General features: G+C 36.7%; 1 protein-coding gene across 1 annotated transcript in view; it reads left to right on the top strand.

Annotated features, from left to right (window-relative positions):
• Positions 1-26,430, top strand: part of LOC133532092 (serine protease filzig) — a 57,398-nt gene that overhangs the window by 20,715 nt on the left and 10,253 nt on the right. Inside the window, exon 2 of the mRNA XM_061870587.1 lies at positions 25,501-25,628. Within this exon, the coding sequence (XP_061726571.1) occupies positions 25,501-25,628 (128 nt within the window). The remainder of the gene's footprint in view (positions 1-25,500; positions 25,629-26,430) is intronic.

The raw sequence follows: 26,430 nt of genomic DNA, 5'->3' as shown, positions 1-26,430 counted from the left end.
ATGGAAGTCCCGTCTCTTAAAACGTAGTGATTATATGCTCTTTGTAGCGGTCTTGCACAAGTATAGTCGGCAGCAATTTTCTACATAAATAATATTATAAAAAAGAAGCGCTGGGGGCCTAGCGGTAAGAACATACGACTTGCAATCCGAAGGTCGCAGGTTCAAACCCCGGCTCATACCAATGAGTTCTTCGGAACTTATGTACAAAATATCAATTTTATATTTACCAGTCGCTTTTCGATAAAGGAAAACATCGTGAGGAAACCAGACTAATCCCAATAAAGCCTAGTTTACCCTCTAGGTTGGCGGGTCAGATGGCCGTCACTTTCGTAAAAACTAGTGCCTACGCCAATTCTTGGGATTAATTGCCAAGCGGACCCCAGGTTCCCATGAGCCGTGGTAAAATGCCGGGACAACGCCACGAAGATGATGATAAATAATAAGAAAATAATAAATGTCAAAAATCTATGAAATTATTATAACACCAGCACAGTCTGGGCTATCAAAACCGCTGCAGACTTATCTTGGTCTAGCTCAATATAAGACAATGAGCCCAATTCAAATTTAAAAGCTTGTTACGTTTTTGATCTGGTTTTAATTGTTCCTCGTTCCCACAGCTTGTTTTTTTTTTTTATACCACGACGGTGGCAAACAAGCATACGGCCCGCCTGATGGTAAGCAGTCACCGTAGCCTATGGACGCCTGCAACACCAGAGGCATTACATGCGCGTTGCCGACCCTTTAAAAACCTGTACACTCCTTTTTTGAAGAACCCCATACTGTAGCTCCTCGGGAAAACCTCGGCAGGAAGCTCATTCCACAGCCTAAGCGTTCGCGGGAGGAAATTCCTCTTAAACCGCACAGTACGCGACCATTTAGGTTCTAGGGTGTGAGGATGAACACCCTGCCGACGGCGAGCAGTGCGGTGATAGAAAGCGGCCGTTGGCATCATGTCAAACAATTCTTCAGAGCACAGCCCATTGTAGAAGCGGTAGAACACACACAAGGAGGCAAAGTCTCTCCTTAGACTTAAAGGTTCAATACCGCTTGTGTGTTTGGGATCGTCGACGATTCGTACATTGTTATTACTTCATTTGTCGCTATTTTTACCACTGGTGTGTTTTACTAAAAGTTCACTTTTCCACCACTCGATTTTTACAAAACGTTTAGCCACAGATCACCGAGTTTAGTTTTTGTTGTTTTAACTGACCACCTTTCCTTCGAGGTCACTGAGGTCTGGCTGGCGCAGTGCAGCGCAAGGCCGCACTGGCAGGATCGCCATTTACCGGGATTCGAACCCAGGTACATCGGCTTCATAGGCAGGGTCACTACCCAGTCTACCCACTCAACCAGACCGGTCATAAGAAAGAAAAGAAAGAAAAAACAGCAATATCACACACACCTGACCTTAATGCTCAATGTCAACTCAAGCTTAATTCAACGTTTCATTTCAACCGCCATTGTTCCACAAATGGCACCTGCGGCCGTTTCTAGCACCATTTTCACTCTCGACGACCTGCCTTTACTTTCTACCGAGTCGCTTCCCATTGGCTGCGCTGGCGCACGTGAATCGACTGGTGTATGTTGACCTTGTGACGACTCTAGTTAAAGTTAGACCAAGCTAAGCTCTACCAGTTTTGAATGATTCACGGTTAATAACTTTACACCCACCCGCTATCTCCAGTTACCTGTGAACAAGATGTAACTGCGTCGAAATATCGGGAGCTCATAAACAATATAAAAGTTAATCACGGTTTATGTCCCGGTCGATTTGTCAAGCTAAGCTCTAGCCTTCGTATGTAACCTCTTTCTAGGATATCTCCCCGATTGCTATCGACCCTAAGGGTCTGGAAAGGGGCTGATGTCACTCTAGCTTTGCTCTAACTACACTATATAACCTTCTTCTTTTAAAATATGGCTTCCATAAAATCTATGATGATTTTGCCAATGTCAAGTTACGTTGTAAGTTTTAAGTGTGCTCGTAGAACATGACGTTGTTCGGTAGTTGCTTTTAGTAAAGAGATAGCTGGACTTTACTAAAAGCCACGATGGATTACCGGGTGTTGATTAAAACATGGTTAAACGCGTTTCAAGACTAGTTTTTCATGAACAGCACACTTCCACGATAGTTCACTGCATAATAAGCTATCAATATTACACATATTACACAGGTTTCGATCTCCGTCATCCGATTTCTTTCGGATCTAGTGCGTAACTTACCATAGAAATTGTTCTACGGCTACTACGGACCATATTTACACGGGTTCGGATCTGATCGAATCGGACGTAGTGCGAAACCGCTGTTAGAGTACATGAATGAACAAAACACAAAAAAATATTCTGGAGATGTCTTCGCCATCTTGAATCTCAACGACAACCCTATGTAACCTTATTAAAGGATATCTGGCCGTTGCAATTATGTATAGGGACCGTGCGCGTTGGAGGGTCTGCCATCTTTTTGGCCTGAATCGGAACAATAAGCATGTAAATTTACACGTCACGTGTTTTCTTGTGCATAGTAGGTTCTGCCATCTTGTGGGCTACATTGGAACAATAAACATCACATTTACGCCTCGCGCCAAAAATCTGACGGCTCCTGTGCTGCCTCCTATAGTGCACGCTCCCTATATATATGATAGATGTCAATGTCACGTACAGTCCTCCGTGATTATGAAGCTATTTAGGATTCTAGCTACATTGAACACAGCGTAAGTATTGAACAACCAATTTAGCCAGGACCCTAAATTGCTCAACAATCACGGAGCATTTTTTATCATTCTTTGAACTTCTTAAACACTAAAATAGTATTCATTTTAAGTTTATATCAAGTATTTCAACTTAGTTTAAACTCTCCACGACCTTTTAACGTTTAATGTCTGTAGTGATTCGAGAGTCCACTTATACTGGTTGATACTAAGTTTGAATGAGACTTATATTGGAACGATTCTTAAGAATAGCACGCTTTCCATTGAGTATTTAGTTTGTAAACACGGCAATGACATGGAGTGTAGAAGCTTCGCATACAACAAATCATTGGATTTTACTAGTGTGTATTAACGATATAATTTCATTCATTCATTGGTTCCATTCGTCTCCTCTTTATTGCAAATACTTTATTCTATTAAGTTTTGTGATATTTTTTCGAAACAAGGCAAATTGTAAATACATTATATGTTCCAGCATTTTACTCTGCTTTAACTTAAAAATAACTATGAATACTAATTATTTACGTAGATAAATACAAAACAAATCAGTTTTTTAAATAATAGTATAGTTCATCGACTTAACAAGTAGGTATAGATTTCGTGAGATCTTTAAAAAAGCGTTTTATAAGCGCAATGTACAACGACATTATTTTCTGCCAGTACATTTATTATTTAGTATTCCAAAGATGTCTATGGTAGTTGACCGCATTTTTTAATAATTTGGCTATCGTCCGTTAGCGTAATAGATACAATCTGTGGTTTGGAATGATGATGGTGTAATTCCGTCATTATTTTTTATAAAATTTTGCGCAAAAAAAGTGACTTCCACAAAAAAATTTAGGTCATAAATAAGGAGGTCCCCTTTTTTAGAAACAAAATGCAATATTGATTACTAAAACGACTTATTGTAAAGTATACTTTTACATCTCTAAGGATAATTCAATGATTTCTTTAAATTATATTTTATCCCTGACACTTAGAGACTTTTACATCTCTAAATATTTCTAGTATTTGTTGTTTGTATTTCTTATCATAGTTTTTTGTGTAATTCGACATTTAGAGACTGTATACATCTCTAATAAAGTGTCTAATATTTCATTGATTCTTTTATTTTCTAATTTTTGGTTATTTTTAATGCTTGTACAAATTTTACATGTAAAATTGCCCCTGTGGCTTATTTTCTGAATAAATGTTTGATGTTTATAGTTTTAAAAGCCTATTTGCAATGACCAAGTGTTAAATTGTCACCATTAATGTCAAATGACTGTGGAAATAAGGCCCCACATTTTGCTGAGTTCAAGTCGATGCATACAGTCGGTCAAACATCCGATCAATCCTCCGTCAAACATTGACGACCGGTTTGGCCTAGTGGGTAGTGAACCTGCCTACGAAGCTGATGGTCCCGGGTTCAAATCCTGGTAAGGGCATTTGTTCGTGTGATGAGCATGGATATTTGTTCCTGAGTCATGGGTGTTTTCTATGTATTTAAGTATTTATTTATATTTATATATTATATATATCGTTGTCTAAGTACCCTCAACACAAGCCTTATTGAGCTTACTGTGGGACTTAGTCAATTTGTGTAATAATGTCCTATAAATATTTATTTATTTATTTATTCACAACTTTTTCAGTAGAAAATTTTTCTATGTGACGATAATCCTTTACGCCTACATTTTTTAAATTTGCCTTTTTTTCTACTGACGGAAATGGCTTGACAGACTATAGCTTAGACGATTTGACTATTTAGACGATTTTGTGTGTATCTGTGAAATATAAAAACTGTCAAAACAATTAGATTTTTACTGCTTCACTAACCGGACGATATATGTAGAAGGTAACAGAAGATACATATAATTCTACAGATTCTATTTTGTCTTTGATAGATGACCGCATTTTTTTGTTTGGCTATCGTCCGTTGGCGTAAATAACAGAAACCCATAGCATTTTTAGTTTTGAGGGAGGGATAACAATTCTCTGAGGGCCTACCGCGAAGCACGTTCGACGTGTTGCCTCTCTGTCGCACTTGTAAATTGGTACGTAAGTGTCACAGGGAGGTAACACGTCGAACGTGGTTCGCGGTAGGCCCTCTGCGAGACGCGCGGGCAGCAGACAGAGTGCGACGTCATCGCGGCAGGCCGCGAGCGCCGCGCGGCACACACCCGGCTTCACCTACTCCACCGACAACGGACGAACACCGAATTACTTTTTATAATTGTTTGGCCGGGGTTTATTTTAATTAAATCGGAATAAACCAGCCTATTTTTATACAGTCCGCATTATTATTTCATCGTCCAGTAGGACCCTAAAATTGGGCCTTCGAGCCGGATTGGCACCTTAAAGAATATATGTTCCTCAAATCACCCAGACCGACGGCAGTCAGAATAATTTTGCAATTAACCTGTTCTATGTTCAACAACCCGTCAAACATATGACATTGACATGATTTCGTGTGTACCAGAGCATTGGTCTAAAAACGAAAGTTGTGCGGAGAGAGAAATTGTGTGTACTTTAATAATTAAATAAAAGATTTTATCACAATTACAAATGTGAGTAAAAGTTTGGTTAACGAAGCGTAGGCCGAGAGACAACTGTAAGGTCGCTAAGTCATTGCTTAGAAAAATATGGAATTAGAAAGTATGTCATATTTCGGATTTAGGTCAATTAAACTTTCGTCTGTGTTTGATAAGAATCCTAATCGAATGCTTGATGCATTTCCTCGAGATTTTTTTTCTGTTCTATATAAGGCATGGCATAAAATTTGAACACACGATCGAGCTACTTACCACACATACTTCTTCCTCGCGTTGTCCCGGCATTTTGGCACGGCTCATGGGAGTCTGGGGTCCGCTTGACAACTAATCCCAAGATTTAGCGTAAGCACTAGTTTTTACGAAAACGACTGCCATCTGACCTTCCAACCCAGAGGGTAAAACTAGGCCTTGTTAGGATTAGTCCGGTTTCCTCACGATGTTTTCCTTCACCGAAAAGTGACTGGTAAATATCAAATTATATTTCGTACATAAGTTCCGAAAAACTCATTGGTACGAGCCGGGGTTTGAACCCGCGACCTCCGGATTGCAAGTCGCACGCTCTTACCGCTAGGCCACCAGCGCTTCTAGTTACCACACATACGAAAAATTAAAAACTTCAATATGTACTTGGTGTGCATTTTATACAATCGTGGTATAATAGAGAGCTTTTTAGTCGAGTACCGTGTTTAGGCACCTCAGCAAGCTTCGTTGCCTAAGTAAGGTACAAGATTGTAAAGCTTGATTATATCACTATTGTATACAATACTTTTTCTACGAGCCATTTAAATCAATTTTTTTTACTATAAAACCTAAATAATTAAAGACAATTGGTAAGTATCTCAGAAGATAAAAATGTAGTACAAAAGACATAAACGTGCGAGGCAACCGTTCAGTTTTTTCTATGAGAGTACGTGATTGGATTTTTTTTTTATAGTTGACATGAATATTATAGGTGATTTGGGAGCCTATGGATGAAAAGTACGCAATTATAGATTGGTATACAAAATCTTAATTTAACCATTACAATTGACGAGTAGAAAAACCATATGACGTTACTCTACTTATTATCGAGCTTATATCGAGTAATTTTTTTTTTCAACCAGCCCAAGCCGAAAGAATCAACTGATATTATAGTTCGCATTTTTTTTGTATTAGAAAGAAGGTAAGCAATTTTGACGTCTTTTTTTTATTAAAAAACACTTTTGAAAAAAAGGTTACAGCAAAAATGTAACTATTTTAACATTTACATTATTTTGCTTTCGTATATATTTCGCAATAATTTCCAACAAAAAGGCAAATCAAGAAACTACCTAACCTTTTTTGTAATCCTAAATAAACAAACTATAGGGTCTAAATACTTTTCAATGCCTAATCCAAATGAATAGAATAGAAGCAAGTTATTCAGAAAACGCTTAAGTTTAGGTAAAACATGAGACGACAGAATCAATTTATTATTAAGCGTCACTGAAAAGGTCTCCACTCAGCTTAATGTCAAGATACCACCTAAGGGTCTCGACGCTGGTCTTCCGTGGAAACCTTTCCGAGAGAGCGCAGCTACACGCTAAAGTACAAAATTTTATATATTTAAGTACAGAAGTTTCAAGTAAATATCATAAGGCTATAATTATTATACAATTAAAAACTACAATGACAAATAAATTATTTAAATTATCGGTACCTAAACAGTCAGTCAGTCGTCAAGGCGAAATAAATTATAGGGTAGGCGTTCGTTCTAGTACATGGCATAGTGATGGCACAGGAGTATACCCAATATTTATAATTTTTGTATGTGTAAAATGCGAACTAAAATTGATTTTTCTGTCAATGGCATGATATGTACGGGCCCTGGACATTTCCTAGCGATCTTCTCCCCAGCTCCGCCATGCTTAAGGTGTAACTAGGGTCACAATGTTAACGTTTTTTCCCATAACGCATTGTGCCGAGGTGTCATAGTTCTTACACTTCTTGCCTTATGCATTCTTTACTAAACTAGAATTGATATTGGTTCGTTCCACATTTCATCTAGGTTGGTGTGTGAAACGATTTCCTGAGTTTTTACTAACAACAATGATCTATTGTCTTCTCTTCTCACCTGTGTGACATACCTACTTTGAAGATTCTACTTTTTACCAACAATCAATTTTTTTTATCTGACCGGTAGTAGTTATACGGGGCCTAGCCAAGACGACAAAAAAAATTCAAAATTAAAAAAATTATTCTGCAAGTAGACCTCAAGGGCTCTTTTACAAGTCAATACAACATTTACAGTAACATCATACAGTGACTATTAGTCACATGTTGTCGCGAACGTATTACGAACCAGCTAATATTCGCCAACGTCATGGAGTAGATGGCGCTAGTATTCACGTTTAAGTTAAATAACCGCTTCTAGGTTATTGGGGTTTTTTGACGGAAGTTGAGAGGGTAGATGAGAACGACAGTAGGAAAAAGGAGGTTATGTGCGAACAAATCTACGGCGGAGTGATATTTGCTTTTAGATCAAGTCAAGAACGTTCTTATGGTGTTATTAGAATAATGATGTGTCTCTGGTATATTGTGACCAACGTTATCAGTACTCAGAGTGAACAGTGATCCAGTGAGACTAATATGAACTTAAGGTAAACTTTGTGTGAGGAATGGGGTCGCTATAAGGGGAGGTTTGGAGGCGACTATTAAGCTCAAGAAACCAGGTGGATAATCATGTGATATTCATGTTATATGTAGGTAATAAAGTCGGACACCAGCACAACTCATATCGTCATCTCACTAACATCCAGGCCTCGTATAGGTATGTAGTACATTTACATATCGCTTTCCAGTATCCGTAAAAGCATTAGCTCATTCGATAGGTTAATAAGTATGGTGAGCTTGACGACACATGTATTAGTCAAAATACATAGCAACATTTATAACTACTGTTGTACAGTCAATACCTGGGTAAACATTACATTATAATAATCTTAAAATAAAAAAATACCAGAATATGCAGAATGTTTAGCCCACCTTCGCATTTCTTGTATCACCTACGTTTCTTTCTAACACTCCCATCTTAACGAATAACAAAACTTAACATCAAAAATATGCGTTGTTGTGTGTTTGTGTGTAGATATTCTTGCTTCCTTCAACAGATGTAATCTAATAACATCACATAATGAATCTCTCTGTAGCAGTATTCGTTTATGATTTTACTTGAATTTGCAAAGTTCATTAGCCCACGCACCACTTTTGAGTCACCTTTGCTTATTTGTATCACTCCTATCTTAACGAATAACATTTGTTGGTGTTGTGTGTTTGTGTGGATAATCTTTCTTAAACATTGTTTTGTTTGTGTGTGTGTGGAATTGTGGATATTCTTGCTTCCTAACAGATGTAATAACATCACATTATGGATCCATCTGTAAGCAGCAGTATGCATTTGTTATTTTACTTGAATTCGCAGAATTCATATTAACCCACCTGGTCTGAACAACTTTTGATTCACCTGTTTGCTTATTTTTATCTTAACGAATAACATTTGTTGTTGTTGTGTGTCTGTAAGGATCTTTCTCAACATTGTTTTTTCTTGTGTGTGTGTGTGTGTGTGGATCACAAACGCTCACTTATGGAGAATATCCGGACAAGCACCCGTACATAAGGAGATCCAAACGCGCAAATGGCATTGGATAGGGCATATCCTCAGGAAGCCTGACACCCACCTATCCAAGGTGGCCCTGACCTGAAGATGCCCGGAAAACGGAAACATGGTCGCCCTAAATTTACTTGGCGCCGTTCCGTGGAGCAAGAGTTGGGTGTATTGGGGATGGGGTGGGAGGAGGTTGCCCAAGCTGCCCAGGACCGGAGTCAGTGGAAGAAAATGGTTCGAGCCCTACACCCCAGCAGGGGGTAACAGGATGGAAAGAAGAAGAAGAAGAAGTGTGTGGAATTGTGGATATTTTTGCTTCCTAACAGGTGTAATAACATCACATAATGAATCTCTCCGTAGCGGTATGCGTTTCTCGCACGGTCTGATTGTCGCGTCCGGCAAGCGCGGCGAGCGCGAGCGTGCCATCGGCGAATATCTATATCGATTTTATTCGATTCTTATATCAAATTTGCAGTTTTCTTCGTAATTTTATTGATATAAACTGAAAAAATATCATATAAGGATGTAAATGCATTTATATGTGTGATGAACACAGATATTTGTTCCTGAGTCATGGATGTTTTCGATGTATTTAAGTATTTGTATATTATATATATCGTTGTCTGAGTACCCACAACACAAGCCTTCTTGGCTTACTGTGGAACTTAGTCAATTTGAGTAAGAATGTCCCTATAATATTTATTTATACATATATATTAAGAAACTTTAGGTGACGAAGGGGTCTTCCACGTTAAAAGTCTCGTTTGTTGGGGACGTAACGCGTATGGCAGACCTTAATAACCTTCAGAAATTTGTATTAGTTATCTAGGTATATACAGTTGAATTTAAAGCTAGATTACCAAAACTTTAACATGCCAAATATCGGCTTTTAATGTTTCGGTCAATTTTTTTTAGGTTTTTTGATTATTGTCCTCGAAAAATGTGCCGGATTTTGTAACTTTAGAAATATTGTTGTCTATATTTCTAAAGTTACAAATTGTGTTGTCTAAACCCACGTCTCAATATTCACGCTATTCTAACATATAAATATAAGCAGTGTTGGCCGGACATTAATTAGAATTGAAAATATTGAAATTTATTCGTTTACGGTTCAATTTGTAATGGTTAATTTTCAAAATAGCACATTTTCATTTTCATTTCAACTCGGACCACCAATACTAACCAATTAATATATATTCCTTTATTTATTTTGAATCTTAGTTTAGGTTATGCAATCTTCTTCTTCTTCCTCGCGTTGTCCCGACATTTTTGCCACGGCTCATGGGAGCCTAGGGTCCGCTTGACAACTAATCCCCAGAATTTGCGTAGGCACTAGTTTTTTACGAAAGCGACTTCCATCTGACCTTCCAACTCACAGGGTAAACTAAACTATTGGGATTAGTCCGGTTTCCTCACGATGTTTTCCTTCACCGAAAAGCGACTGGAAAAATATCAATGATATTTCGTACATAAGTTCCGAAAAACTCATTGGTACGAGCCGGGGTTTGAACCCGCGACCTCCGGATTAAAGTCGCACGCTCTTACAAATAGTCCTTACACCCTGGCGAGTGCTGCCTCTGCGTGCGTCCCATGACACGGGCAAGGGCAGCATCCGCTCGGTGTACCCCTTACGTTTCATTAAAGTGTCAAAAGGGACTCTACGTGTTGGCTTCGCCTCCGCGCATGCCTCCCAAAGGTCCGGAACACCATTGTTCCGTGATGGGAAAAACATCACTTTAATATCCGTGCCCCGAGTTTAGCACACGTATGCATACGAGTATAAGCTTACCTTAAGCTTAACGCTAACATTATAATCGCTTAAACAAAATACTAAGAACTATAGCCAAAATGACGGTTGCTGCCATAATGGTCCACAAAAGCAATGATGTCATTAGTGAAAGTGACTTTTGGTTTCTGGCCGTTACCTGAGCTAAACATTACTGGGCGGGTAAAAGGAAAATGAATCGACATTTCTTCGAAAATTTAATCTCTTCTTCCTCGCGTTGTCCCGGCATTTTGCCACGGCTCAAGAGAGCCTGGGGTCCGCTTGACACCTAATCCCAAGATTTGGCGTAGGCACTAGTTTTTACGAAAGCGACTGCCATCTGACCTTCCAACCCAGAGGGTAAACTAGGCCTTGTTAGGATTAGTCCGGTTTCCTCACGATGTTTTCCTTCACCGAAAAGCGACTGGTAAATATCAAATGATATTTCGTACATAAGTTCCGAAAAACTCATTGGTACGAGCCGGGGTTTGAAGTTGAACCCGCGACCTCCGGATTGCAAGTCGCACGCTCTTACCGCTAGGCCACCAGCGCTTCACTCTTCGAATATTTAATAGCGATCATTATTTATTTCACAAGGGAGCTAAGTTGTTTTTTTACCATTGTGCTTATACGGGGTGTGGCCTGTAATACGACCATAAAATTAAACTGTAGACGGCCCTCCAACTGACCAACATTTGTTCAGCGACTTTTAAAAATGACTTATGTTTTGATTTTTAGTACAGCTTAATGTTTATTCTAAAACGCAATGTATTGCGAATTTTGTTATGTTTAAGGCAGGGCAACATAACACCTATAGGTGTCCTTGACGCTGTGGGTACGACTAGTGACGACGCCTTTAATAAGAATAATAAATAATAAATATTATAGGACATTATTACACAAATTGACTAAGTCCCACAGTAAGCTCAATAAGGCTTGTGTTGAGGGTACTTAGACAACGATATATATAATATATAAATATTTATAAATACTTAAATACATAGAAAACACCCATGACTCAGGAACAAATATCCATGCTCATCACACGAATACATGCCCTTACCAGGATTTGAACCCGGGACCATCAGCTTCGTAGGCAGGGTCACTACCCACTAGGCCAAACCGGTCGTCATCGCCTTTAGATGTTATCGGCGTTCAAAAGGTTAAGAGTATGTAAGAATGAGAATTGTATTTATTAAATGTTTAATTTAAGCGCTAACCCTCAACGGTAGATTAGCTCTACGTGATATAATGCAAAAACAACCTGCATTGCAAGAACCCCTACTGCCCTGGTTGGCTCTACTAATTCAACGCGCCAAACTGACTGAAGCGTCATTCGAAAAAAAAAAAATGATTTGACATTGTTTTCATTTGGATTGTTGGTAGTGTAGCGGTAACTTTCAAGCCGAAGGTTGCGAGTTCAAATCCCAGCTCGTACCTATGAGCATGTACTTTTCGGAACTTACGAACATACCTCGGGTACAATTAGGTGTGACGACTACATGTCGATATAATTATGACGTAAGACCCCACCGTTATGTATTTTTTAAATATTACAATACAAATGAACGCTAGTTGGCCCGTGGGGTAACTATAATTTTTGAAGTGTTATCGAAAAGGCTGGTCGACATTACATGTGACCTAAGAGCTGGCAGTAGTCTAAAACTCGGGTCTTTTGAGTCTGAATTTGAAGAACTCGAATCGAATATCAAATATCAAACATTTATTCAGCAAATAGGCCACAGGGGCACTTTTACATGTCCATTTTTACAAACAATAAAAATTAAAAAAAAAAACAATTACAAATATGGAATCGATGAAATAATAAATACTTTATTAGAGATGTATACTGTCTCTAAATGTCAAATTACACAAAAAAAACTATGATAAAAAAATAAAACCATAAAATACTAAAATTCTTTAGAGATGTATAAGTCTCTAAGTGGTAATCTACTATAAAGATGTAATCGTTTTTACGAAACTCGGCGCTTAAAAAACTTCCGAGACTTAATCCCGAGGCGACTCATTTATTGAGTCTTTTAAGAGAGCTCAAAAGGACTCGAGCCTCCGAATAAAGACTCCGTCAACAATTTCATAGGTTTAACCTAAATAAAAATAAAGAAATTTTGCGTTATTGTATTATTTGTATGTTATAACTAATTCTTAAAGACAAAGCATTTCTAAATTATGAAAACAAAACATTGAGAGTTCTCTGAAAAGAACTCAAGTTCCTACTAAAGACTCGAGTCTCTAACAAGTTGAAAAGAACTCGAGTTTAGACATATATATGTGAGTCTGAAAAACTGAGTCGAGTTTCAAAGCAGAAGACTCGAAGGACTCGAGTCTTAACTTAACCAACACTGGCAGCTTTCTCGTACAACGTATTAGCATCGCAATACAGCGGGGAAATGCTGCCAGCATCCTCGGCACCAAGCCAAAGGGGCCAAACTTTGTAGACGTATTTTAATTTTATTTAATGGATAATTTAGTTTATTTTTATTAATGTACCATATATATTGTAGATTAGGTTTAAATAAATCTGTGCGTTTAGGCACTAGGCCATACTCTTAATTACAATACAATATTTCCGGAGCTAAATTTATAAGAATCAAATCACGAATTTATGCCGTCCTTTTCGAAGCGTTCTTTAACTTCAACTTCAACATTTATTCAGCAAATAGGCCACAAGGGCACTTCTACATGTCAACATGGAATTTACATACAAGCAAAAACAAGCACATCAACAGTTATAAAATACAATTCATTGATAATATTAATGCAAACTAAAGTATTATTGTTTAAATAAAAACGAAGTTAAATATTATTATTACTTAGAGACTTTATACATAGTCTCTAAATGTCGAATTACAAAAAAAACTAAAATAAAAATAATAAAAAACACATATACAAAAAAAAAACTAAAATGATTTAGAGGTGTATCTCTATATGTCAGAACTAAATGATTCTTATCAAAATATCCTTAGAGATGTATAGAGTCTCTAAGAGTCAAAATTCCGTATAATTAAAACATTCATTTAAAAATTCAAAATTCAAAATTCAAAAATTTATTCTGCAAGTAGGCCTCAAGGGCTCTTTTACAAGTCAATACAACATTTATAGTAACATCATATAGTGACATGAAAAATACATAACAACATTTATAAATACAACAGCCAATACCTGGGTAAACATTACATTATAATAATCTTAAAATAAATAATTAATAAATAATTTTAGGCTAAAAGAAACATACGAGAACCGAATAAGGTGTCTCACTGTAATTACTCAAAAATAAAGTTAGCTTAAACAGAACAGTCTCCACAAACAGTTCTAAAACTAACACCTCAAGAATTATGAGTATCTATGTTATATCAAATCAAGTTGTATTTTTAAATCCGAATGCCTCCTGCTCGGAAGTCCAAAACCGTTTGTATGTCAGGTGCGCACCGAATAATAATGATATCAAAACTTTCTTACGGACCATCGCTTTCTTTCGGAGCCTTGAGAAAGCATATCGAGCGAGTAAAAGGACAATTTACATTTTAACTTAAACGATATGTCTTAAAAAATTTTGTGTCTTAAATTACGCAAAAAAAAACATGAACAAGGAGTCCGCAGCAAGCTTGGCCGAATTTCACATTATACAAACGGACTTCCGTTCTGTTTTAAAACTACATCTTGGAATGTAATGAAACTTCGCAAATATAATGACATGAGGTATATTTATGTAATTAGTTTAAATAGCTCCAGCCAATAAAACAAACCAAATAGAGCAAAAACAAGTATGAAAAACTTTAATTCGCCGTATTTTTGTAACTATGGTATCTGAAGTTACATAAACTAATTACAGGCATAGATATACCTTATCCTATTGTAAATACAAAGTTTCAGAGCAATCTAGCTAGTCGTTTGCAAATGAGAGCGTAACTACTTTTGTATGGTGAACCGAGCTTGCTGCAGAGTCTTAAACGATATGTCTTTATTTTTTTTTGTCTTAAATTGCGCAAAAAAATGATTAAATAATAAAGTTTTAGTCGCTTTTCGGTGAAGGAAAACATCGTGAGGAAACCGGACTAATCCCAACAAGGCCTAGTTTACCCTCTGGGTTGGAAGGTCAGACGGCAGTCGATTTCGTAAAAACTAGTGCCTACGCCAAATCTTGGGATTAGTTGTCAAGCGGACCCCAGGCTCCCAAAATGCCGGGACAACGAGAAGAAGAAGAAGAAAGTTTTATTTTAAAATAAATACTTAAAAGTGAAAAGTGTGTCTTTTAAAGTGACGTTTTTTCAAACAAAAACGTTACTTTTGACTGACATATCCGATCCATATCGTATCTCCTTTAACGTATCTTAAAGTTCGAATCTGACCATTTATTGTTTTTGACTCGTATCTACCCAGCAACGGAATATATATACCTACACAGCTCTCTCAATACATTTTTGTCTTCGAAAAACGGTTTTTATGACTGACACTATACAATACAAATCCTCTTTATTGCACAATGTAAATTCTACTTGCTGTAATTTATTTATTTACCGGGAAAATTCAAGAATGCAAATCAATTACAAATCCGACCATAATTTCTTTATTATATATATTAAGTATTTAAAAATAAAAACGTGAACTGTCAAAAAAAATAAGAAAACTACTCGTACCAATGGGTTTATCAAAGAAGATATCGAACGTGTGTATTTCGCGAACCGCGAATCGCGGTAGCTATCTTTGTATAGGTACAACGTTAAAAATATTTATAACGCTAAGGTAACATCGATAATAGACATGTCGATATTTAAAAAAATATATATATTATAGGACATTATTACACAAATTGACTAAGCCCCACAGTAAGCTCAATAAGGCTTGTGTTGAGGGTACTTAGACAACGATATATATAATATATAAATATTTATAAATACTTAAATACATAGAAAACACCCATGACTCAGGAACAAATATCCAGGGTCATCACACGAATAAATGCCCTTACCAGGATTTGAACCCGGAACCATCAGCTTCGTAGGCAGGGTCACTACCCACTAGGCCAAACCGGTCGTCAAATATGTGATTTTGTCAATCACTTTATTTTGCCACAAAACTTCTATGTCTGTTTATTGTACTGTCACGTAACATAGGTTGTAAATTGATACTAACAAATATGGATTGTATTAATTGTTTGAGAATAAATATACATATTTTTTACTTGAACATTGTGAAAAAGGCGCTAAATGCAAACATCTAGGAACATGGGGAGTAACTACGTTTAACAGATCGTCTTTCCCTTATAGGTTTACACCACTATCCATCTATCTTCTTGCACAATTTCACTAAATTTCCCACGTCCATCTTAACATTTACAAGCAATAAAGGACATCCACAGACTTTCAATTCTATTTCGATCGCTAGAAACGTTATTTCTACCTACTTTACCACCATTACGCATCTCAAGTGTTTCAATCACTAGAAAGCTTCAGAGTGAAATCTAGATACTAGATACATCCAGGTAATTTAGTTTGATACGACATTTTATGATGTATCGATAATCGAATGGAAACGTTTTGAGATTGAAATATCGATAAGATCGAATGGAAAAGTTCATTTCCGTTTTGATTAAGCGTGAACTTCATCCGAGTAGAATGATTATTTCCGTGATAAAATGTAGGTATCCTGTATTCCCGGGAATAAATTTAGTATTAAGACATGTCATATTACAATTTACATGCTATAATATTCATGAACAGTGCCCGTACATTTCATGCCGTTGACGGAAGAATGACGTCTCGCTACATAGAGTTGATTCCAGTTAGTATTTTCATAATAATTAATCGTTTGTCAATCTCTTTAGTCAAATGATATAAATCTTTGTCAATCAGTACAGAAACGTGTAACTGACTTTCATCTTTTTGTCACTCAACTTAAGAATAGATTATTAGTTTATCAAATACTACATATTTTTTGTTTTTTTTCCAGTGTTTCTTACGTAAAAAGTATTTATTTTTCTACGCGTCATTAGGTAAAGTATATCTATATTTGTCGACCGGTTTGGCATAGTGAGTAGTGATCCTGCCTATGAAGCGGATGGTCCCGGGTTCAAATCCTGGTAAGGACATTTATTTGTGTGATGAGCATGAATATTTGTTCCTGAGTCATGGATGTTTTCTACATACATATTTAAGTATTTATAAATATTTCTATATTATATATATCGTTGTCTAAGTACCCTCAACACAAGCCTTATTGAGCTTACTGTGGGACTGTCAATTTGTGTAATAATGTCCAATAATATTTATTTATTATTATAATATTTAATTGTAGTGTTGTAAAAACTCCCTGTATGTGAAATTACGTCATTTTTGCGTCAACGGCATGAAATATACGGGCCATGTTCATGAATTACATTATTTCTTCCTTGAACGTGCAGAATGTGGAATGAGTTGCCTTCTGAGGCGTTTCCTTTGCGCTACGACATGGGATTCTTCAAGAAGCGGGTATTTAGGGTTCTCAAGGGTCGGCAACGCTTAAGTGGCTCCTATGGTGTTGCTTATGTCCATAAGCGACGACGATGACCGCTTCCTATCAGGCGGCTCGTCTGCTAGTTTGCTAACACATGAATACATTTGAATAAATTGTAAAGTACTAATAATATATACAGCATGAAATAATTTCATTTTATGTGATTTTTGTGTATATTTTTATTTTAAGATCGGTCTGTGTAAAATAATTGTCCTATAATATTTATATTATTTTCCCACAGTAAGCTCAATAACGTCAGGTAAAAAAACGAAATAAAGTATAAAAAACCGGCCAAGAGCATGTCGGGCCACGCTCAGTGTAGGGTTCCGTAGTTACTCTTCCGTCACAATAAGCTAAACTGGAGCTTAAAGTGTAGTAAATGGTACCTTTCACCCGAGTTTAACAAATAGGCAAATTTGCATAATCAGTACCTAATTAAAGTAAGTCTTTTTACTATGAAGGGAAAACTTTAGCTCAATAACGTCAGGTAAAAAAACGAAATAAAGTATAAAAAACCGGCCAAGAGCATGTCGGGCCACGCTCAGTGTAGGGTTCCGTAGTTACTCTTCCGTCACAATAAGCTAAACTGGAGCTTAAAGTGTAGTAAATGGTACCTTTCACCCGAGTTTAACAAATAGGCAAATTTGCATAATCAGTACCTAATTAAAGTAAGTCTTTTTACTATGAAGGGAAAACTTTTTGCGATAACTCAAAAACAGCTAAACTGATCATGTCCGCTATAGTTTTCATTTAATGTCTTTCTTAAGCTCTACTTCCACGATTTTTTTCATATTTTTTGGACCTATGGTTCAAAAGTTAGAGGGGGGGGGACACATTTTTTTTTTCTTTCGGAGCGATTATCTCCGAATATATTCACTTTATCAAAAAATGTTTCTTGAAAACCCCTATTAGTTTTGAAAGACCTTTCCAACGATACCCCACACTCTAGGGTTGAAGCGAAAAAAAAAATTCACCACCACTTTACGTGTAGGGGAGGTACCCTAAAAAAAATTAAATTTTTAGATTTTATTGTACGACTTTGTCGGCTTTATTGATTTATATATCCATGCCAAATTTCAGCTTTCTAGCACTAACCACCACGGAGCAAAGCCTCGGACAGACAGACAGACAGACAGACAGACAGACAGACAGACAGACAGACAGACAGACAGACAGACGGACATGGCGAAACTATAAGGGTTCCGTTTTATGCCATTTGGCTACGGAACCCTAAAAACTATAAGGGTTCCGTTTTATGCCATTTGGCTACGGAACCCTAAAAAGGGTCAAATAGATGGCGCTATTAGCTGCAAAAGTTATCACCAACGTTAGAAGCACTCCTTTGATTACTTGTTATGTAGTTTTCTAAATACATTAATGTAAAATACAAATATTTTTATTTTTTCAATTCAAGTGTGGACATCATAACTGCAAAAAAAAATATTTTAGTGCCGGCAGCGTGTGAAAGCCTTATATTTAAGCGAAAAATCCAGACAACAAGGACAAAGGCCGCGCCGTTACATTTTGCATAAAATTGAGATTTATCTGCGCATACGCATACGCAAGGATTCGGTGCCTATAATGGCAACATTTTAAAGAAAATACAAAGTGACAGTTTAAAGGTATCGTAACCAGGCCATTAAATAAACAAAATAAAACAAAGTGACACAGAACATAAAAACAACTGACTGTATTATTTATTGAAAAATGTTATTATAAAGTAAGCGTTTTTTCTAATGAAATTGATGTTTGAAATTCTATGTAATTAATAATTTATATGACTATTTTAAATTATTAATTTTAAATTTACACAATATATACTTTTATAAAAAAATCATGCGTGTACTAAAAATGTTGCATAAAAAATATCAATAAATCAACCAATCAAACATTTATTCAGCAAATAGGTCACAGGGGTACTTTTACATATCAAATTTTAACAAGCAATATGAATATTATTAACAACTCAAGTAACTTTAGACTCATAAATATGTTTTCCTACTCCTCTACTGTTATCTGTCATTTATGCATTCATTAACACGAATATAAGAACATACATAAAAGGTCTCAAGAAAAGTCTATATGGTCTATTCCTCATAACAGCACTTGTGCTTTTAATCGCTATAACGTTACTGCGATTAATGGCTACCAACCTAACAAAATCAAAACGAATACTGTTTTAAACTAAGTGCATTGCTGCAAACTTACAAAATATTCATTTGGTTGCATAGTAAAAACAATTACTTCATAAGTCACCACGCATGTGACACCCGTAATATAGCAACACCCATAGACTACGAAGACCGCTTAGCCTTGCTTGTTAGTCTCCGTAGACTACGGTGGCCAAAATCGAGAAAAAAACTGTCCAAAAATTTAATTTAGCAAGTAGCAAGTACCAGGGCCTCATGAGGTACGAGAAGGTGTCGCCGACCGGCCGGGCCGCGGCGGGCCGGGCGCGTAACAAGGTATGCTCGCGCGTCTGGGCTATATACTTTTGCTTTGTTTACCTAAATTAAGATTTATTTTTGTTGACTCGTAGGAAAAGTATTGTATGCAACGTTGTATAAGTAGGTAAAAAAATACTCGTGGCGTATTCCTTTACAATGTTCGCCTACGCCTTCGGCTCCGGCTCACATTGTAACTCACGCCACTCGCCTTTTTTGACCCTTTTTATACAACTGTTGCATAAAATACTATTACATTATATTCCTCTTACGTTGGACATCAACGAGTGCAATTTCTTTGTAAAAAAAAATAATTATATTTCGACTAGACATAGTGTCAAACGATACATTTAAATGCAGCGGTGAATTTAAAACTTATAAAGATAGTTTATTTTCCAAGGAGGCATATTACTCTTTTTTTTGTTATGATTTAACTTCATTATTATTTATTATTTAATAAGCAGGCAGACAATTTGACAACTGATATGACCTGTATCCAGTATTTATAAAGATAGTTATCATGAACGAGTAGTAAATATGATACGCTTGTCTAATTTATTTTTAAACTGGTTCACAATACAATACTATACAATACAAATCCTCTTTATTGCACAACCTCTGAAAAAAAATGTACATGGAAACACATAAAAAACATGAAGATAGAGGTAAACAACAGGCGGCCTTATCGCTACAGAGCGATCTCTTCCAGACAACCTTTAGGTAGTGGAGAACTGAAACTTAAATTAACTAATTAGGAGGTGCAAAAAAACTAAATAGCAAACTAAATTGAAACTAAAATACTCTTAAAATTTAAGTCTACAACAGTAAGACAATACACATACATACACACTACTATAACATTTACATACACATTACATTACATTACATTACATTACATTACATTACATTTTGTAACTTACGCTAATAATTTTAAAATCATGCCAAACTTTAACATTTGATGGCAAGAAGCGCCCATTTTTAGGGTTCCGTAGCCAAATGGCATAAAACGGAACCCTTATAGTTTCGCTATGTCTGTCTGTCTGTCTGTCTGTCTGTCTGTCTGTTCGAGGCTTTGCTCCGTGGTCGTTAGTGCTAGAAAGCTGAAATTTGGCATGGATATATAAATCAATAAAGCCAACAAAGTCGTACAATAAAATCTAAAAATTTAATTTTTTTTTAGGGTACCTCCCCTACACGTAAAGTGGGGGTGAATTTTTTTTTTCGCTTCAACCCTAGAGTGTGGGGTATCGTTGGAAAGGTCTTTCAAAACTAATAGGGGTTTTCAAGAAACATTTTTTGATAAAGTGAATATATTCAGATATAATCGCTCCGAAAGAAAAAAAAAATGTGTCCCCCCTCCCCTCTAACTTTTGAACCATAGGTCCAAAAAATATGAAAAAAATCGTGGAAGTAGAGCTTAAGAAAGACATTAAATGAAAACTATAGCGGACATGATCAGTTTAGCTGTTTTTGAGTTATCGCAAAAAGTTTTCCCTCCATAGTAAAAAGACTTATTTTAATTAGGTACTGATTATGCAAATTTGCCTATTTGTTTAACTCAGGTGAAAGGTACCGTTTCATCCCTTGGTTAACAATTTACTATACTGTAAGCTCCAGTTTAGCTTATTGTGACGGAAGAGTAACTACGGAACCCTACACTGAGCGTGGCCCGACATGCTCTTGGCCGGTTATTTAAACAAGAAACAAACATCTCAATCTATTTAACCTGACATATGTCACTTATGCTACCTGTATGCTAAGGTCCTTACTGCTCGAAAACAGCATATGTCTATGGTGTTTTCAGCTATTGTGCTTGCGTTTTATTCAACCTGTCGACAGCTTGTTCTCGAGGAGGAAGGACCTCAGCCGTGACTTCAACATTGGTTTAGAGAGTTTATTCTGTTTTAATACACTAATTTTAAAAAGGTTCTCGGCACTATTGCCAGAGGCCAGACGACCGGTCTGGCCTAGTGGGTAGTGACCCTGCCTATGAAGCTGATGGTCCCGGGTTCAAATCCTAGTAAGAGCATATATTTGTGTGATGAACACGGATATTTATTTCTGAGTCATGGGTGTTTCTATGTATTTAAGTATTTATAATTATAATATATTATATATATCGTTGTCTAGGTACCTACAACACAAGCCTTATTGAGCTTACCGTGGGACTTAGTCAATTTGTGTAATAACGTCCTATAATATTTATTTATTTATTATTATTACTATTTATTTCACATTCTTTCGCCATAGTACGAGTAGATGTTCGCCCTCGGCTGTACTAATCTTTTCTCTCTAATACTACTAGAGTTCTTGCTTGGATCGCTTGCCTGTAACTATCTGGAGGTAAGACATAATTACACATTTGACGCATGTGTAGCATATTACTAGGAGAAACAGTGACTGTCCAGACTTAGTGTCAAGACTTTTAAGCCTCTCGATGCCGTGCCCAGGTCAGGCCGCGGTGTCCTAATCTTTTAGCTGTTCCTCATGTGCGTACAGTTTCCTGCAGAAACTCCCCAGTTCTCCGAGCCCTCAGGACGATTAACGGGTTCTTGACATTAGCTCCTGACTGCAATGTGTTTAGCAGATGGGTGAATATGTGTCGTGAATGTTTGAAATACTGTGAGATGGCGGATGAATGATAGTGTATTTCTCATTGTATACTGTATCGTTTGACATAAAAATGTATACATTTTAAATCACTTGACATCTTTTTTTATTGTATTATTTGCATGACTAAATTACTTTATATTTCCTGTACACTTTTTTTACTTTTTGATTAAATTTGCCAGCACTTTGGTGCTAACTGTAACGCTATGGAAATTGTATATTGTAATAATAAATAAATAAATAAAATTATAAAGCGCTAATGAACGTCAAATAAAGGTACACCGGGTCTAACCCTACACCTCTGACCCGCGAAGATTTAAATCCGTCCTAAATTGGAGGAGGGTATTCCAATATGGGACCGGCATGAAACTCGGCGGGACACATTTTTTTTAAACATTACATCGTATAATTAACATTATGCATTAAATAAAAAAATACAATTTAAACTAATATGGAATTTACAAAATACATATATAATAACAAACAGGTAATGTACTTGTATGTTATTATAGAATAACTGTTTCTTATAGAAATCTGATGCACTAGTTTGCTAAGTTGGGTTTTATACGCCCAAATAACTTAGATTTTTGCTAGGCTTTTAGTAACACCTTAGGGCGAATACACAAAATATTCCGATGGGTCTAAGAGTATCTACAAGATGATTACACCTAAATACGAACGGAATAATTTTCCGCAACAGATGAAATAGTACCTACATTAAAAAAACTTGTTTTGTAGTTTGATTAGTATGTAGTTCGATTTTTTGTTTATTTTCAAAATCAGTATATAACTATGTCACCATAAAATTGTTAACATTCTTTATTTATGTATAACGTAGTTTATTTACAATAACATTATATACATAATGGATATATACAGTGGTGTTAGTGTTACCCCCCATGGACCTAGAGTTTCAACGCCAATCGGCGGTAAGAAGATTACAACACTAGAAGACACACAAGAAGATAAACTAACCTAACCTGGGTTAGGTTAGGTTAGTATTGTAAATTAAGAGCTGTGGCAGACAATGCTGGATTTCTCTGAGCACGTCATGGCCGAAAAGGAGGCGGCAGAGCGCGAACGGGAAATCCAAGCTGAGGCTGACCCAATGCGCTGCCGTAGAACGAGACGCAGGCGCGCTGCGCACGACAGACGCTTGCCCCCTTAACATACCTAAACCTCCGGGTGGCAGACACACACACACAGGCACACACGGGGGGGCGTCTGTCACCCATAGGAAAGAGATCTTCGGGTTGGAGGGCGTGTTAAGTGTTCGGACACGCACTTAACAGTGGCTAGTATTTACCCGCTGATGGGCCGTAATGGGAAGCTGCTGGTGGGGTTGCGGATGATTGACGCCACGTGCTCGTGACCCCACCCCAAAGGCAGAGAAATGAACACCCCAGGTTTTTTAGTGAGTAGAAACCTCACATATCCTCAGCGCTTCCCCCTGGCGCTGGGGAATTTTTCGAAGATTTTTCCTGGGCAAAAAAAAAAAGTATTGTAAATTAACGGGTGCACAATTGTATGGCGGTGTCAACAAGTAATAATAATTGAAAAGTTTACAATATTTTTGTAGTCACAGTAAATTTACTGTCATCTTTCGACACATGATTAAAGCTTTTAGAACTCCATTTGACTTTGATCCTTATTCTTTCACTCGAGCATATGCCAAAGGTATGGCGCCATCGCTCGAAAAGGTAGGTTGTGCCCGGTATGATGGCGCCACTTTTTGATATTTAACAAATTTAACACATATCAGTAAAAGAATAATGATAAAAATCAAATGTTGTTCTAAAAGTTCTAATTATATGTCAAAAGATGGCAGTAAATTTACTGTGGCTACAAAGTTTACTTTGACAATCAACCATTATTTCAAATTCTCTTTGGTCTGAGCGAAATGAACGCGCGAACAGCTAACTGATATAATTCCAATATCATTCAAATATCGGCTTAATGTCAGTGAACGTTCGAATTGGCCCGTGAGACGAAACGACCAGCGAAATTTTCACTTAAAACGTCGCAAATTGGAACCAATCGGTAAAACGATTAGATTTCTAAATTACGAAACAAAGTAAAGAAAGTAAAAACAAATTATCGAAATGATTCGTCTGATATTTATTGATTGCCATCGGGAAAGTTAATTTTCGAATAATGTGTGGGGCGTGATAGAAAATCGTGCTTTACCGACTTTCGAAGAAGTATTGATAACTTGATTAGCTTAATGCCTAAATAGCCGTTTTATCACGCAACGTCGTCCGCCTACAATAGTAACGATAATCGCACACACATATATACAAACTTTTTCACCATTTCTACTCGTACGTCAGTAGAACCCTAAGACCCCGAAAGGGGAGCAATAAAATCTCTGAAGTATTTGTTTCAAATTTGGACCCGGACCCTGATATGTCCTTAAGAACTACGTCCAAAAGAGAGGTATGGGTACTGTGAATGTCAAATCGCTTAGTATGGTATGGCACACAGTGGATGTCATTCCAGATCTAGAGCAGAGCCCAACTGGGGAAGTACCTATTATAATTTGATATATCATCATTTTAAATAACGTAATAAAAACCATATTACTATATTACCTAAATAATCAACGACTTACATAATGTTATTCTTAGTATAATGGTTATAGGATATATTTACAATTCATCTAATATACACTGGTAAACTGGTATTATATATTAAAAATATAACATAGCTAAAACCATTATACAATATTGTTTGAGTATTATTATGTTAGTATTCGTCTTCCTCTGATGCTGTTTCGATAATATAAAAATCCTGTAAATTGATCTAATGGACGCTCGATATTGATCTGATCTGTCATTGCCTTTTAGTTCGTGTAGCTACCGTTGGCGCTTGTTGCGTATGCAGCTGTAATGTTCAGCCAAGGTGTGGTTGGACCTGACCGATACAGTGCTATATTTACGATGCTTGATATATAAATAATCTTTACTTAATTTAGTCGTTATCTTTTATCTATTTTTCAATTTGTTCACTCTGATTAGCGCTGGAAGCCACCAGCAACATTCTGAGATGAGGCCATTTCGTGGCACTTTATACTTTCTTTGTTTTTGTTATATTATGTAATATAATGTGTCTTGTTTGTGTTTACGAATAAAATTTATTCTATTCTATTCTAATATGTTTTTATACTAGTTAAAAATTATATATAAATTGGCATTATATCAATCACGGTTTAAATTAAATCATAATGCAACAAAATCAACGTATAATAATAATTACATTATAACAAGTAATAATAATTGAAATGTATGAATAATTTTTTTCTTCTTTTCAGATTCTAGAAAATTATTCGGCGGGTACCGAATAACACCGACGTACTGCAAAGCCTCAAGAGCAGCAAAATACAACCGAGGGAACACGATATGCATGTTCAACCACGAGTGCCAACAGAGAGGGGGCGAGGTAAGTCTTCTTATCTTATCTTATCGATTAAGTTACAACCGAGGGAACACGATATGCATGTTCAACCATGAGTGCCAACAAAGAGGGGGCGAGGTAAGTCTTCTTATCTTATCTTATCGATTAAGTTACAACCGAGGGAACACGATATGCATGTTCAACCACGAGTGCCAACAGAGAGGGGGCGAGGTAAGTCTTCTTATCTTATCTTATCGATTAAGTTACAACCGAGGGAACACGATATGCATGTTCAACCCCGAGTGCCAACAGAGAGGGGGCGAGGTAAACTCTTCTTATCTTATCGATTAAGTTACAACCGAGGGAACACGATATGCTTGTTCAACCACGAGTGCCAACAGAGAGGGGGCGAGGTAAACTCTTCTTATCTTATCGATTAAGTTACAACCGAGGGAACACGATATGCTTGTTCAACCACGAGTGCCAACAGAGACGGGGCGAGGTAAACATTATTTTATTCACTACATTTATACAATGACACTGAGGAACGGTTAACGGATAAAATTTAAAAATCTGCTTATGCATAAAAATACAAAATACGAAGTTACTCGTAGAATCGGATCACGCTAAGTTTTCATGCTGAGTGCTTCGTCAAGTATGGAGCTTATAGCGATATGTATGCATTCTTACTGCCTATTTTGTGCAAAGTTAGCGTGGCCAGAGTCTAAAATGTCTTTAGTCATTCTCAACCAATCAAGCATAGAGTCAAACAGAAATGAGCCAAAGTTACTGACAAAAAGTAACTAAGAATGACTTACTTCCTTCTATTACAAATGTATTTTCTTTT

This window comes from Cydia pomonella, chromosome 26, assembly GCF_033807575.1.
Source record: "Cydia pomonella isolate Wapato2018A chromosome 26, ilCydPomo1, whole genome shotgun sequence".
NCBI classification, from domain to species: Eukaryota; Metazoa; Arthropoda; class Insecta; order Lepidoptera; family Tortricidae; genus Cydia; species Cydia pomonella.
The sequence above is the reverse complement of the archived record's forward strand: the minus strand, read 5'-3'. Positions and strand labels throughout refer to the sequence as shown.